The sequence below is a fragment of the Equus quagga genome, chromosome 2 (assembly GCF_021613505.1).
Source record: "Equus quagga isolate Etosha38 chromosome 2, UCLA_HA_Equagga_1.0, whole genome shotgun sequence".
NCBI classification, from domain to species: Eukaryota; Metazoa; Chordata; class Mammalia; order Perissodactyla; family Equidae; genus Equus; species Equus quagga.
In genome coordinates this window covers 81106055-81122962 of record NC_060268.1, presented here as the reverse complement: position 1 = coordinate 81122962, position 16908 = coordinate 81106055, and the positions used below count along the sequence as shown (strand labels likewise).

The window sequence follows — 16908 nt, the reverse complement described above, 5'->3', positions numbered from 1 at the left end:
ACATGCAAAATAAGTTCACCCCATCCCAACACCTCAAAAATCCTAACTCATTCCAGCATCAACTCATGAGGTCAAAACCTCATCTTAAATATCATTTAAATCAGGTATGAGTAAAACCTCAGTATAATTCGTCCTAGGGCAAAACTCCTCTCCAGCTGTGATTCTATAAAACCAGACCACTTCCCTGCATTCAGTATATAATTCCATTAGATTTTAATACTTGAGAATAATCCTCTTTGGCTAGATGCTCTGTCCTGTAGGCCCACGGGGGTGGTGGCCCCACCCCCTCAGCCCTGGGTGGAGCTCTGCCCTCTAAAACCAAGAAAGTTGCCTCCCTAGAATTGAGGAGGTGGCCTCATCTCCCAGGTCATTCTTCCCTTTTCTTGATGGCTCTATTGCCCATTTCCTACCTGCAGAATCCCCAGAAGCCGACAGCCTTTCCTGATCATGTCCCGACTCTGTCCCCTTCAGTCCGAGCTGACAAGGCTTCTGCTGAAATCGTGGATTGGTCCACAAGTCACATGCCTACTCTGTTTATGAATGGTTATCCAGCCACACCCCTTGGTTACTCTCCAGAGCATGTTTTCTCATTTTTTACAATATGGATAGGCTGAGAAATTTCCCATTCTTCAAGTTCGGATTCCTTTTTGCCTACCAAGCCCCTCAATTTATCTTCCTCCTCTCAACATTTTACTGTAAGCGGCAAGGAGAAATCAGACCATACCTTCAACACTCTCCTCAGCTGAATACCCGGGGTCAGCCTTATGATTTGTACTTTCCATCCCACGGAACACACTTTGGTCAAGTCTTCTGTGCTTTATACAAGGATTATCTTTCTTCCAGTTTCGAATAACACGATCCTCATTTTTGTCTGAGACCTCACCAGAAACACCTTTAATATTCGTATTTCTAGCAACATTCTCCTCATGACAGTATGTGTTGTCTGAGACCATAGAAGCTTTTTCGATAACTCTCTTCTTTCCTTTGTGAGCCCTCACCAGATCTCCTCTAATGTCTGTAATTCAGCCAGCAGTGTCTTCAAGGCAATCTAGGCTTTTTCTGCCGTCCACCTCAGAGCTCTTGTAGCCCCTACCCATTAGCCAATTTCAAAGCCACTTCTAGATTTTTAAGTGTTTGTTACAGCAGCATCTCAGTTCCCAGTAGCTGAATCTGTATTACTTAGGGTTCTCCAGAGAAACAGAACTTATATGTATAAGTATAGGTAGAGAGGGACTGGTGGATTTTAAGGATTTAGCTCACATGATTGTGAGAGCTAGCAAGTCCAGAACCGTAGGCAGACTGGCAGGCTGGAAATTCAGAAAAGAGTTGATGTTGCAGTTTTGAGTCTAAATTCCACAGGGCAGTAGACTGGAAACCCAGGCAGGGTTTCTATGTTGCTGTCTTAAGAAGAAGTCCTACTTCTTTGCTGCTTAAGGCCTTAAACTGATTGGATGAGGCCCACCCACATTATGGAGAGTAATCTGCTTTACTCAAAGTCTACTGATTTAAGTGTTAATCACATCTAAAAAATACCTTCACAGCAACATCTAGACTAGTGTTTGACCAAACAAATGGGCACCATGTCCTAGGCAAGTTCACACATGAAATTAACCATCACGGACATTCAAAAGATCTCACTTAAATCACTAGGGCATTTTGAGACAAGAATTGCAAATGGCCCAGAATCCCAATGGTTCTTCCCATATTGCTGGGTTAAGTTTTAGCCAGAACGGATACTACAGTGTACACTCGGGTGCTGGTGTGGTGACATCTCTGCTTTTGTGCAATGAGGCCCTGGGCTAGAATGGAAAGAGCTCACTGGCCTCAGGGGTCAAGAGATCCAGCTTGGAAGTTGAGCTGTATTACTTCTCTTGGTACTGTAAGATAGGTGCTGTTATTAGATTGAATCATGTGAATCATAGGCCTCAGCACTTCCATGTGGTTCAACCTGATGTAATCTCCATATTACAGGAGGTGGGGGAGGAGGGAACTGAGGCCCAGGAAGATTAGAAACTAGGCCAGTGTCTCATAGCAGAGCTGGGATTTGAATCCCAGCAAGCTGGCTCCAAATCTGTTTTAGACACTATGCTGCCATTAGCTACTAAGCAGATCACTATATAGCATGAAGAAATTTTGAAATGGTACTCATAAATACAAAACAAAGATAACCTCCGATATTCTGAACCAGATACATATATATATGTGTGTGTCTGTGCTAAGAAGTCCCGCAGGATGTAGGTCCAGTTCTTAACTGTGGTTGTCTTGGGAGGGAGAAATGTGGGGTTACAGGGTAGTCGGGGGCTACTTTAATTTTCAACTCTATATACTATAGAATCGTTTGAATATTTTCAGCGAGGAGGTATTTTTACAAATACACAAAACAATAATTTGAAAAAAATAATATATCTAGAGGGATTTTTTAAAAACCCTTTGTTTTTTAACCTGTAAACTATACAAGTTAAAAAAGAAAAAGAAAGATTCCTGTGTAAAAATTTTTTAAGTTTAGTTAAAAATGTTCTTAAACAGGTTGCATAGTGTGATCCAATTTTTGTCAATTGTGGGGGTGAATATATATATATATGTAGTATTTTTTTAATATAAATATTGTTTAAATTGTTTACATATATAGAAAAGTCTCAAAGACTCACACACCAAAGTAACAATGGTTTACTTTGAGTAGTATTGAATTTTTACAACAAACTAGATTGCTTTAGAAATTAAAAATATGTTTAATTGTTAAAACATTAGTAGACCAGTGGTTTCTTTTTTATTTTTATTTTTTGGAAGGGGCAAAATAAATCTATTCAATTTATACATTATCATCAAAGCAAAATTAGAAAGTACAATTCTGCAAAAGGAAAACATATCAAATGAAAGTACTGCCACTAGAAATGACTGTTTTTTGTTAATATTTTAGGATAAAGTAGAATATCTCCTCATTTACTTCTTAACTAAAGATCCATTGAATCTGATTACTTGTGCTCCCTATTTCTTTCTTTTTTAAATTGTGGTAAGAACTTTAAACATGAGATCTACCGTCTTAAGTTTTTAAGTGCACAATACAATATTAACTATAGGCACTATATTGTACAGCAGCTCTCTAGAACTTACTCATCTTGCATAATTTGAAACTATACCCGTTGAACAGCAATTCCCATTTCTCCCTCCCCCAGCCCCCGGCAACCACCATTCTACTCTCTGCTTCTATGAGTTTGACTATTTTAGATAGCTCATGTAAGTGGAATCAAGCAGTATTTGTCCTTCTGTAACTGGCTTATTTCGCTTAGCATAATGTCTTCCAGGTTCATCCATGTTGTTTCATATGGCAGGATATCCTTAGTTCTTAAGGCTGAATAATATTCCATTGTGTGTATATAGAATATTTTCTTTGTCCGTTCATCTGTCGATGGACTTTTAGGTTGTTTCCATATCTCAGATATTGTGAATAATGCTGCAACGAACAGGGGAGTGCAGGTATCTCTTTGAGATCCTGATTTCAGTTCTTTTGGATATATACTCAGAAGTGGAATTGCTGGATCATATGATAGTTCTATTTTTAGTTTTTTGAGGAACCGCCATACTGTTTTCCATAGTGATTGCACCATTTCACATTCCCACCAGCAGTGTACAAGGATTCTAATTTCTCTACATCCTTGCCAACACTTGTTATTTTTAGTCTTTTTAGTTTCTTTTATTTTTTATAATAGCCATCCTAACAGGTGTGAGGTGATACCTCATTGTGGTTTTGATTTGTATTTCGCTGATGATTAATGATGTAGAGAACCTTTTCATGTACCTGCTGACCATTTGTTTGTCTTCTTTGGTGAGGTGTCTGTTTAAGTACATTACCCTTTTTTTTTTTGAGGAAAATTAGCCCTGAGCTAGCATCTGCTGCCAATCCTCCTCTTTTTTGCTGAGGAAGACTGACCCTGAGCTAACATCCATGCCCATCTTCCTCTACTTTACATGTGGGACGCCTGCCACAGCATGGCTTGACAAGCAGTGCGTAGGTCCACACCCAGGATCTGGACTGGCAAACCCCGGCTGCTGAAGCGGAATGTGCGAACTTAACCTCTGCGCCACCCCCATTACCCATTTTTAAATCAGATTATTTGGTTTTTTCCTATTGAGTTATAAGAGTTCCATATATTTTTTAGATATTAACCCTTTATCAAATATTTCCTGCAAATATTTGCAAAGGAAACCCCTTGCAAGTGTTTTCTCTCGTTCCGTAAGTTGCCTTTTCCTTTTGTTGATGGTTTCCTTTGCTGTATAGAAGCTTTTTAGTTTGATATAATCCCATTTGTTTATTTTTGCTTTGGTTGCTTGTGTTTTTGGTGTCATATCCAAGAAATCATTGCCAATACCAATGTCAAGAAGCTTTTCTCCTATGTTTTATTCTGGGAGTTTTATAGTTTCAGGTCTTATTTTAAGTTCATAATCCATTTTAAGTTGATTTTTTGTGTATGGTTTAGGATAGGGTCCAATTTCGTTCTTTTGCATGTGGATATCCAGTTTTCCCAGTGCTGTTTTTTGAAGAGACTGTCCTTCTCCAATTGTGTATTCTTGGCTTCTTTATGGAAAATCAGTTGACTGTGCATGTGTGGCTTTCTTTCTGGGCTCTCTGTTCTGTCCCGTTGGTCTGTATATCTGTCTTTATGCCAATACCATACTGTTTTGATTACTGTAGCTTTTGTATTTGAATATATTTTGAAATCAGGAAGTGTGATGCCTCCAGCTTTGTTCTTTCTCAAGCTTTGTTTAGCTATTTGGGATCTTTTGTGGTTCCATGTGAAATTTAGGATTTTTTTCTCATTCTGTAAAAATTGCCCTTAGAGTTACTTCCAGATGTCTCAGAAGAACTTATCCCCTCGTTTCTTCACTTGCCCAGTCAGTCAGCAGCCATCAGTGAGCATCTACTGCAGGCAGGGCACTGCTGTGGGTGATGGCACCGGGGCTTCAGTCAGCTGCTTTCAAGCTCATGTTTACGGAGATTGGTGCTTTCAGGAATTCTCTCTTGTCTTTTAGGCCAGAGTGATTACATGGGAGGACCAGATGTCTGGGTTACGATTTTGCCTTGGGATAGAGACCTGTTGTCAGAGGGCTTACAGAACTGTCCCTTTGTCTTTCAGAACACCTCATACTTCCTTCTCCCACTCACTGGCAGTTTACTTTTAAATAATCTCTTCTATCTAATTCTATTATTGTTAAATCACTTATGGCGTTTTCTTACCTATGCTTTTTGTGGGCATTACTTTCTGCTATGAAACCAATTAACATCAGTAATACTGACATTATTCGCTTACTTGTATTTGGAATTTTTTTTTTCTTCTTTCAGCAGAAGCCTATTCATTGGCACCCTCTTAAGGTGACTTATGAAATTTTGCGCAGGTAAAATATTCTTCAACAGATTGAAGTAAATTGTTCTTAACTGTTTCTTCCTCATTGTATCACTCATCAATTATGTATTGACCATCTGCTATGTGCCAGATTCTGTACTAGGTACTGGGATTCAGCTATGACCAAACCACCTGGTACTTCCTTTCCCATATGTATCTCACTCCTAACAGTCTCGGCAGGGACCGATCAAGTAGAGTAAGAAGTACATAATATTCAAGCCTCTAGTTCTGCACACACAATCTTCCCGTGAGAGAGAGTCTCCGTTGTTATAAATGTAACAAGCAGATACAATATGCTACCAGATGCTTCTCCCATAAGTTAATATGTACAAAGGCTTGGAATTTCATCTGATCAACTCTAACAAATATTATTTTTCTTCTGGCTTGAATTTCTGTATGAGTCAAGGATATGCTTTTTGTTTCTAATCAGGAAACACGTTTGCAAAGAAAATACCACATTTCTTATGATTTTCCTGGGCTCTAATATGTGCCAACAACATTGTGATTTGTTTTTTTTTTAAGAATAGTGGTATTTCTGTATTTTAAAACTAAACGGAAATGCTCTTTTTTCTGCCTTGCCTATAAATGTGCTTAGAGATTCTCAAGCAACAAATGTCATATCTGATGTTCTTTGTAGAATTTATCAGCATCTTTTTCCTAACTGTAGAGTTTGTTGCTTAGCTCACAGTTTCTCCCCAAACCTATCATGTCTCTGCTGCCACAGTTCTGAAATTTTAAAGAACCTAAACAACACAAATCCATTCTTAAGGCAGTAGACTTGTTAGTGTACTTATAACAACTTAGATCATTAATGCAACAAGCAGATACAATATATTGTCATATGAATCTCCCAAAGGTAAATAAGTACGCAGACTTGGGATTTCTTTGTAGCACAAATATGACACCTCCAGGTTACCCACCCTACCCCCTTGAGCATCATAAGGAGTTGGTGATGATCCAGTGGGCATTATGATTCAATGAATAAAAATCTCACATCTGTATGGAGTTCAATTCTTTTGCTTAGAACCTTTATTTTTAAAAATTCAGTGGTTGTGTTATGAAATGTATCACTTCCATGAATGATTTTTACTTAACATAATTATCTTTAAAAAAACAGAGAGAATTTTTAGTTAGCTGATCCTCAAAAATGCACTTACCATTTAAGATCATTTTGTGTCTGAGTTTCATTTCAGTTGTGATTTATACAAATGTGTACATTCAGATGTGGCAAATTATCTGAACTAAGGCTCTAAACTTTAATTTTTTAAAAAAAATAAGGTAATACAAAACATTTAATAACTTTAAATTTGCATAATTTCGAGTTAAGAAAAATCTCAAAAGTGATACTTGCCTTTTCACTTTTTATGTGTAATTTGCAAAGCAGAAGGTTTTAATTTTCACCGAGTCAGATTTATCCATTTTAATTTTATAGTTAGTGCTTTTTGTGTCCTAAGAAATCTTTACCCACCCCGAGGTCATGAAAATGTTCTCCTGCATTCTCTGTCCCGTTCTGTTGATCTGGGACACTCTCTCAGTCAGTCCCGAACGGGCCTGATTACTGTGTTTATACAGTACGCCTTAATATCAGGGAAAGTGATACTTCCACGTTTACGCTTCTCTTTCAAGATTGTTTTAACTATTCTAGGGCCTCTGCTTTTCCATATAAATTTTAAAATAAGCTTATCTTTGTCTCCAAAAAACCTTATGCTGGATTTTGATAAGAATTGCGCTCAATCTGTAGATGAATTTGGAGAGAATTGACATCTTTACTCTGTTGAGTGTTCCAGGCCTGAGCACAGTATTTGTCTCCATTTAGGTATTCTTTTCTTTCCTTCATTAGCATTTAATAATTTTCAGCATATAGATCCTTCAATGTTTTGTTAAGTTTTTACCCAAGTATTTCCCTTTCTTTGTGTGATTATAAATGACATTTTATTTTTAAATTTCAATCTCTATGTGTTCATTGTTAGTATATAGAAATGTGATTGATTTTTGTATATGCAACCTTGCTGCACTTGCTTAAGAGTCTAGGACTATTTTCTGTAGATTCCTTAGCATTTTCTATGTAGACAATCATGTCATGCCATCTGAAAGTAGAAATAGTTTTATTTCTTCCCTTCCAATCTGTATGCCTTTTATTTCTTTTTCTTGCCTTACTGCATTATTAGAACTTCCAGAGCTGTGTTAACTAAGGTGGTGAAAGTAGACATCACTGTAAAGTATGGTGTTAGCAATAGGTTTTTTGTAGATTTTATTATCAAATTGAGAAAAATGCCATCTGTTCCTACTTTACTGAGAGTTTTTATCATGAATGGATGTATTTTGTCAGTGCTTTTTCTGAGTCCATTGATATACAAATTTTTCTTCATTAACCTGTTGATATGGTGGATGACATCAATTTTCAAATATTGAACCAGCCTTACATTCCCAGAATAACTCCCACTTGATCATGATGTATAGTTCTTTTTCTACATTTCTGTATTTAATTTGTTAATATTTTGTTGGGGGTTTTTGTATCTATGTTCCTGAGAGATATTGGTCTGTAGTTTTCTGGGTTTGTACTCTGTCTGGCTTTAGAATCAGAGTAATACTGGCCTCATAAAGTTAGTTGGGAAGTGTTCCTTCTCTTCTGTTTTTCTGAAAGAGACTGTAAAAATTCCTTAGTTCTTCTTTAAATGTTTGGTAGAATTCTCCAGTGAAACCATCTGGACCTAGAAATTTCTTTTCTAATTACAGATTCAATTTCTTTAATAGTTATAGGACTGTTCAGGTTGGCTGTTTCATCTTGGTTGAGTTTTGGTAGTTTGTAGTTTCAAGGAGTTCACCTATTTCTTCTCAGTTTCCAAATTTATGAGTGTGAAGTTGTTCACAGTATTCCCTTATGTCTTTTTAATGGCTACCGGATCTGAGTGATAGCATCTGTTCCGTTTCTTATGTTAATTTGTGTCTTCTCTTTTTATTGTGTCAGTCTTGCTAAAGATTTATCAATTTATTGATCTTCTTAAGCCTAGTGAAGTTTTCAACTTCATTGATTTCTCTTCTTTATTATTTCCTTCCTTCTGCTTGTTTTGGATTTATTTTGCTTTTTCTTTTTAGGTTTTTAGGGTAGAAACTTAGATTGTTAATTTGAGACCTTTCTTCTTTTCTAACATAACAATTATTGCTATACATATTTCTGTCAGTGCTGCTTTACTGTGTCTCAAAATTTTTGATATATTGTATTTTCATTTTCATTCAGTTCTTGTAAGTTTTTTATATCCTTTGAGATTGTCTCTTTAACCCTTCAGAAAGTAGTCATTTGACCCACGGGTCAAAGAAGGTCAAAGAATTGTGTTGTTTAATTTCCATGTTTGGAGATTTTCCCGTTGTCTTTCTGTTACTGATTTCTAGTTTGATTCCATTATGGACAGAGAACATGCTTTATGATTTTTACTTGCTTTAGACTTAAATTGCTCTTCATTCTCTAACTTCCTGGTAGAAGCGTAGATTGTTGATTTTAGAGCTTTCTTCTTTTCTAATACATGTGTTTAGTGCTATTAATTTCCCTGTAGTACTGCTTTTGCTGCATCTCATAATTTTTTGATCAGTTGTATTTCATTTTCATTCAGTTCAAAATATTTTAATTTCTCTGGAGACCTGTTCTTTCATCTGTGTATTACTTAGAATTTAATTGTTTAATTTCCAAATGTTTGGGGATTTTGCAGCTATCTTTCTGTTATTGATTTCTAATTTAATTCTGTTTTGGTCTGAGAACATAGTTTGTATGATTTCTTTTCCTTTAAATTTTTATGGTGTGGTTTTATGTCCTTTTATGTGTTCTGTCTTGGTGAATGTTACACGTGAGCTTGAGAAGAATGTGTATATTTCTGTTGTTGGATGGAGTGTCTATAAATGTGAATTAGGTCCAGTTGATAATGATGTTGTTGAGTTCAACTATATTCTGTCTGATTTTCTGCTTTCTTGATCTATATATTACTTAATGGGGGTGTTGAAGTCTCCAGCTCTGACAGTGGTTTCCCCTGGAGATCAGTTCTTTGTTTCAGAGCGTGCTGTGGACACGTTGCACTATAGCAACTCTTTCTCTCCTCCTGACTGAGCTGCAGGGGGATCATTTTTGGCTTTTCACCATAACCCTCTGTGTGGGGGCTACCCTAAGATTGCAGCCCCAGGCCTATGTCACCCTCAAGCTAATCTACACTCAGCCTCCAGCAATTCTAGCATCTTCTGTCCAGGTAAGCAAATCTCGACTCTGACTCTCTGGATTCACTGTCTGTCCAGATTTGGGGTTGCACTTGGCCCTACAATCTCAGTTCTCTGGTGGGTGGAAGAAAACTTGTCAATTTTCACTTTGTTCAGCTTGTTCTTATAAGAACAGAAGTGATGACATTTAGGTTCTTTCTGTGTCAGAGATGAAAGTGAACATATCCTCTGTGTAATTTCAATTCTTTCAAATCTGTTGAGGTTTGTTTTAGCCCAGGATATAGTCTATCTTGTTGAATGGTCCATGGGCATTTGAAAAAAAAAAAAATGTGTTCTGCTGTTGTTGGGTGGAGTGTTCTGTGTGTGTCAGTGAGATTGTTTAGTTCATTGGCTTGTTCCCTTCTTCCAGACCTTTGCTGATTTTCTGTCTAATGGTTCTATCCGTTGCTAAGAGTGGGATATTGAAGTCCCTCATCTAATTGTGGATTTATCTGTTTCTCCTTTCAGCACTATTATTTTTGTAACAGCTTTATTGAGTTAATCCACATAACATACAATTCACCTGTTGAAAGTATACAATTCAGTGGCTTTTAATGTATTCGCAGATATGTGCAACCATCACCACATCAATTTTAGAACATTTTTCTCACCCTAAAAGAAACCTTGTGCCCTTTGACACCTCGCTATTCCCCTATACTTAGCCCTAAGCAACTACTTATTTACTTTCTGTCTCTATAGATCTCTCTTTCCCAGTTCTTTGGCTAAGGGGAACAGGCTTTTCTTGGAGATTTTTTTTTTTGTCTGTGCCTGTTGGTGGTCCTGGGTTCAAGGCTTCCACAGCCTCCTATCTGAGATATGTGGAAAGCAATAAGGAAACCTAGGGAACTTAGCACTGCTGTGTTGCTCCTCTGGTCCCCAGGTGCCCAGGTCCCCAGGCTGTCCACCTTCATTCCATCTTTCAGAATCTTCCTATGCTTGTTTGTTGTGTTGTGATCAGGATATTTTAGTTGTAAGAGGAAGGACCTGGGAGGAATGGTGCTACTCCATCTTGGCAGAACAGAAAGTCCCCACCCAAATATATTTTTCCTCCAAAATCCAGTTGGATTTCTCTGTCACCTCTCATAGGCATGTGTCATATTAAGTATCAAGTGTGCTTGGTACTTCCAGTTTGTATTTCCTTACCAATATATATTCTAATGTCTTCGTGAAGGGAATGTCTTTCTGACCCTTCCAGTGGTTTTTGGGGGGTGGCTGAGCAGGTTGCACCACATTGGATCCACTTCAATGTTCCCATTTCTCTAAGCCTTTGATCTCCCTCTAGACTATGCAGTGGCAGTTCCAGGTGCTCAAGCTAACACAATAAATCACGAGGCCTATGTGAAGCACCCTTGTTAGCCTGATCCAACCTTAGATTTATTCTCGCTGGCTCATGTACTTAGAATCCATTTCTATGCTTGCTCTCCAGGTTCCTGCTGATAAAATTTGGCAAGATCCTACAACTTCTTCATGTACGTTTTCTCTCCCAGGAGAAGCCCTTGCAATTAACTCTCTTGATCGTGCTGGGGTTTTACTCTCTTTTTGGCCCTAGAGGTAGTGAGTATTGTTAGTGGTGGGTACTGAAGAGAATAGGCATTTCATTTTTAGGTAACTACTGTAGATGAAGTCAGTGAAATATTTTTATGTAAGGGAATGTTTTCTTACAAGGTAAGAAGGGCTGTTTCTGATGTGAAGAAACATTTAGAGATATTAGAGGTTCAAAGTTCTTAGCTTTGTGTCTGCATAAGTTTCAATTTCGAGTCTCAAATTCCCACCCTTTCCCAACCAGCACCTTTACCTTAGCATAAGAGACTTAGCGTAAATATACCTTTCCCTGGTATGTGATTCTGCAGCCTGTACATTCAGGCCTTAGGCATGAATGAGCTCCATAGAATAAGCTTCATAAAATAAGAATTCCTTTAATGCCACCGTAGAAACTTTCTGATTCTCTACTTATGCCTTGAGTTGAGAGTTCAAGGCACTAAGCTTATCTTTTTTTGGAGGGATGGAGGGTCTCTTCAGCACTCAGAAGAAGCCATCTCACTCCGTAATCTTTGAATTCACCGTGATGCCCTAGCAATCAAGTGCCACAGCCACTTGATCTCCCAGCGCCTTACCCTCATTGGCAGTCTGTTTAAGTGATACTTCTAGTAATCATGATGCCATTCATACTACAGATTAGCAGTGTCTTATTTTTCCGTAGCAAGGAGCCCATTCATGCACTCACCAACCCAATCCCAGAAACAGTCTGATGTACTGTTTCCTTAGGCCCCGACTTGTAACGCATATTAAATCAGTTGGAATACTGGCTAGAAAACATGTATAAGCTGGGATTTTGAAGAGAAATTAATGGAGAGGCACTATTTACAGAAGTTTAGGCAGGGTTCAGAGCACCCACAAGGCTGATAAATCACCTGGGAACTTACAACAGTGGGAAGCTTTATCATCCTTAGCTCTTAGGCCTGAAAGACAAAGGGGGATCTGGAGGCTGCTGAGAACTGGAGCTGTCAGAGAGGGCCTGCCCATGGGAGCTCTAGTCAGAGAAGAGAGATGGAGTGGTGTAGAAATACTCAGCCTTCCCATAAAAGCAATGAGAAAACAGGCAAAAATTGTCGGAATCAAATTTTTTAGAACTCTGGAAATTAACAAAGGGCTTACAGCAATCTGAAGTGCATTCATCCAAGAAAAGTGGCTGAATCTCAGTAAGAATAGAGAGCTTTGTGAAATTTTAACTTATTATAGTCTCATCTTCTAGTCTTAACCTTGAAAGCCAAGAATCTGCGATCACAGTTAACACCAGCAGCCTGGCAGCAACTGGAAAGGGGTAGAAGAGTTGGAGCTTCTTCAGAGGCCCATTGCCAGAGCACTGTCATCTGTCCTGTTTGGTGGTTCACTGAAAGACCTCACTCGCAAGCCTGTCTTTATTTGACCTCAGTCAGAGCTCACCAGTGCAAAAAACCTTCTCTGAGGGTATTTGTCAAAAATTATCAAAACACTTACAGACAACTGCTTAACTTCACAGCTGCCTGAGGCAGTGGATAACTGTTGGGGCAAACAACTGACTAATCATAAAGCTGAAAAGGAAAACTAGGGGAATTAGATTTCCATAGGGGTTTTGAAAATCACTAACATATTCCTGGGAGTCTGTAAGGCCATGTGCATGCATAGAGATGTGAGCATGCTCAGAAAAGACCCAAGAAGGCCCTGGTTCTCACCCCTGGTTGATTTTGAGGCTCTGTGCAAACAGGAAGTGAAGGCTAAGGCAGAGCTGTCAACTGCCTGGGTGAGTGTTGAAAAGTGTTATTGGAGCCTAGTGAGAAGTGGAGCCACACAGGATGGGCCACCCATGGGAGCTTTATCCTCCTATCAGCCAGACCTAGCTGGAAGCTGGTTGGTATGGGAATCCAGGATTGGTCCAAATCTAAGACAAGAGAACCCATAGAGGTAGGTCTAGCTCTTGCCTTGAGGTCGTTTGTCAGTCAAGATGAAATGATGGCAAAGCTTCTTTTGGAAGATTGTCAGGGCCCAGGGGAAAATAATCAAAGCCCACAAAGTAACAAAATGGTCCCTGGTTACCAGATACTCAGTGGGGGATGGAGGGATTGGCTACAGATGGACACAAGGATGTTTTTGGGATAAGGGAAATATTTTACATCTTAATTGTGGTATTAGTTAAATAATTGTTATTTTTCAAAACTCATTCAACTGTATACTTAAAATGCATGAATTTTATTGTATGTTTATATGTAAATATACCTCAATTAACTAGACTTTAAAAAAAAAGATAAAGGAAAAGATATTCACCTTTTCTCTATTCCTGCCCTTCATCTTCCTGCTGTGCCTCCCACTGGCCTAATCCAGCCAGAAGCCAAGGATCAGGCAGCCCTGGGGTAGGGTCTGTAGAGGTCAGCTGCCTGGGCTACAGAGAAAGGCAAAGACTGGACTACGGGGTGGGGAAATAGAAAACAGACGGCACAAGGGGTCTTGTGAAACCAACGATAGAGGATAGCTCTTCCGGTGGAAAAACAAAGCATCTGACAGCTGGAGCTGTCCAGAGTGATTCTGGGCTCATGACCGCGGTGGAAAACTGCCGGGCAGTAGTTTGAGAAGGGGTTCCTCTGCTGTGTGGGGAGAAGACCCTCAAACTTGTATTCAGGTTCTGAAATTACCTCTATAAGCAATCGGTGTCAAGATATTTGTAGGATAAATTTCTTAAAATTTCTGCTTTTTAAGTTTTTCAATATGTGTGTTCTAGCTAAATTGATGATGTTTTCTGTTACATGATTTTTATGCTCTTATTTCAAATTATATCATTGCACCGTTGGTCCTACTAAACAGAATTCAGACCATAACATGGAAAAGGCTTATTTTTCCTTAGCTGCTAACTTAGGCATATTATATCATTTGAAAATTGCTAATAAAATGAGCACACACATACCTCAGCTGATTCCAGCGCTCGGTTTTAAAAGGAAATGTACATTTCTGTTGTGTACTTTGTTGACCATGCCTAATCCTTTATTTTAACAAAGAGAAAGACTGTGTCTAATGGAAGGAATCCTGAGACTTCAATCTTGAACTCACAGTGCTCTTCTCTCCCTTTTCCCTTCCAGGAAGACAGCTGTTAGTTTCGTGGCTTACTGCTGCTCCACTCAGTGTCTGCAGACTTTTGACCTACTGAGTTGATAAACACTCCAGAGCCTCGGGAGTGTTGCCAGCTTGACACGCAGTCGCCTGCATATCACACACTGTGCGATCGAGGGACAGGAGAATCCAGCCAGGCGGAGCAGACCTTCCGTCCAGTCCTCTCAAACACGGGGACTGCAGAACACTCTGGAAATGTCATGAGTGAGCTTCAGGGCTAAAGCAGCTTCACCCTTCCCCCGAGTTGGAATATATCCTCCCCAAAATTAAGGACTCTGCTTCTGTGTTTTTCTTTTTTGTGAGTGTGTCTCATACACAGACTGTTCAGTTTGTGTGCCTTCCCAAATCTAATTTAAAGCAAGTTTCAGTTCCCTGAAGAGCTATAATTTGATAAGATAGCCAAATTAACTTTTGAACACACCTACCTTCAATGATACTTCTAATCTTCTCCTCTCCCTCTTTTTCCAGAGAGTTATTTCCCCCGGAGGGTATCCTCCACGTTTTTAATGAATTTCAGCAACCCCCGGCCTCAGTGGTATTGAATAGCAGAGGCAGCACCTGAGTGCGCAGCGAAGTTAGACTCCGGCGGACGCTCCACAGGGGTCCTAGCACACACCCCCTGGAAAGCTACAACCTTATCACCTTATAAGTTATAAAACTTATAACCTTTATAAGTTTGCAACATGTTAAGAGACTTTTGTGAGAGGTTTTAAAAATTAAAGTGTAGATTATGAATAGGATACACTCATTTTGAAACACTATTTACAGAAAAGTAATTTTTGAAATTTTTTATTTCCTGGTAAGATTTTTATATATAAGAAAAGTTTGAGGAATATTTGAGACTTTAAAAAATCTGATCCTTTTCTTTCTAGATTTAAATATTTTCTGGCTAATGAGAAAGGGTGAGAAAAAAACATCAAAATATGACCTCCAGTTTTTCTTGTTAGATGGGTTTATGATTAAATTTACATTGACTTTGCACTATTTTTGTTACGCGTGGACACCAGGCTTCAGCTCCTTCTGCTACTAGTTTTCAGCGGGGTGATTCTAAGGACTGCCTGTGCACAGAGATAAAAACACCTGGTGCATTCGCTTTTCTTAATTTTGACCCTAGATTTCTTATATATTTAACACACTGTTGTCCACATTTCACTGTGGAAATACAAGAAAAGCAGGCCCAAATCCAGCCTTGGACTTTTGCAAAAAGACCGTAAATAGACAGTCTGAGCTTACCTCTGACAGCAGAGACGCCCTTCACGGAGGGTCACACGTTCGCTCTTCCTTTGAAAGGAGGGCATTTTAACGTTGCTCTTCTGCCGGATGCTCATCGGGTTGCTGTGAAGTGATTCTTTTTTAGTTTTTTAACATTTCACTTATACAGAGCTTTCTCTAAGGCAGGACTTTTTAAAAGGGGAACCAAAAAAGTTTACTTGGTAGAAAAATGTTCAGAAAATTTCAGACTTGTCAGAAATTTGGTTTATGGAATCTTATTAGCTGCCCTAAATCTGTAGTGCTAGCTCTTAACAGTGCTAAAAATCCTACATAGTTACTGACAAATGTGTGATCTTTTCACAGTCACACCACCTGCCGCCCAGAAAGCAGACTCTCCACGTAGAATGGTGAAGGCAGAACATTACCATGTGTTCCAACTGTATTTCCACTGTTCTCACTGCCTCTTGTCCCTTTTATAACTTGGCCTGTTCAGCCTTAACATTTCAAAGGCTTGTAGTGTAATAGGAACTGAAGAACTATATCAAAATATAATACTTCTTTCATGCTTTGGAGTAATCGAAGTTTTAGCATAACCTCTACATGTATGTGAGTTGGCAGGTGAACAATGTGGCATGAAACTTGACAAGTGTGATTCAGGCCTAAGTGGCTGCTGCCCGTCATTTAAGTAACATTAAGTAAATATGTTGCAACATCTCTCTATTTCACCCTCTACAATCGTCTGTCTTAGAGTGGAGCTATGAAATGTGCTTACCTGATATTCAGGATTCTCACTGAGATATTTTTACGAAGACACTTAGAATGCAAGCATTATCTCTGCATCTATTATAAACAATGTGTGTGGACCACCAGCAGTGAGCTGGGCAGACAACTTTTGGGCAGTCTCAACCCTAATCCTTGGTGCAGCACCCAGCTGAAGTGATGAGAAATGGAACTTATAATTTGGCTCCCCTGGTGCTGTCCATTATCAAAATTTAGTACTGGATTCACAGATGTCATTCTTAACCTTGTAATATTATAAAGGAGTGTTGTAGACTGGAGAAAATTTGCCTACATGATGTGTATTTGAATTGTGTCCAGACCTTTGCAGAAAATTCTAAAGCTATTATGTATGTGTTTTCTTGAGCAAGTTATACTAGGTATAGAAATGTTTCAGGCCATTATAGTGATGCCCAAACAAAGTGAGTTACTTGGAAAATATAGTCTTCAGGTACGTTTACATCAATAATCTGATTTGGTTAATGGTAAATTTTAAAATTCAGGATACCCTTTCGGTCATAGGCCTTCTTACGATGTAGTGTAAAAGGGGTTCATTTTAAGTGGATTACCCTATCAGTGTTCTTCAAAATGCTTAATGGTTATCATACCAAAATCCTCAATTATATAACATTGTGTAGCTAAA

The 16908-nt window shown here is 38.7% G+C and overlaps 1 protein-coding gene across 4 annotated transcripts in view; it reads left to right on the top strand.

The window, feature by feature from the left end:
* Positions 1 to 14546, top strand: part of LRRC28 (leucine rich repeat containing 28) — a 160447-nt gene extending 145901 nt beyond the window's left edge. For all 4 annotated transcript variants that reach the window (XM_046653480.1, XM_046653482.1, XM_046653479.1 and 1 more), the window contains one exon: positions 14246 to 14546. In XM_046653480.1, the coding sequence (XP_046509436.1) occupies positions 14246 to 14318 (73 nt within the window). In that variant the 3' untranslated portion in view covers positions 14319 to 14546. The remainder of the gene's footprint in view (positions 1 to 14245) is intronic.
* Positions 14547 to 16908: the final 2362 nt, after the last annotated feature.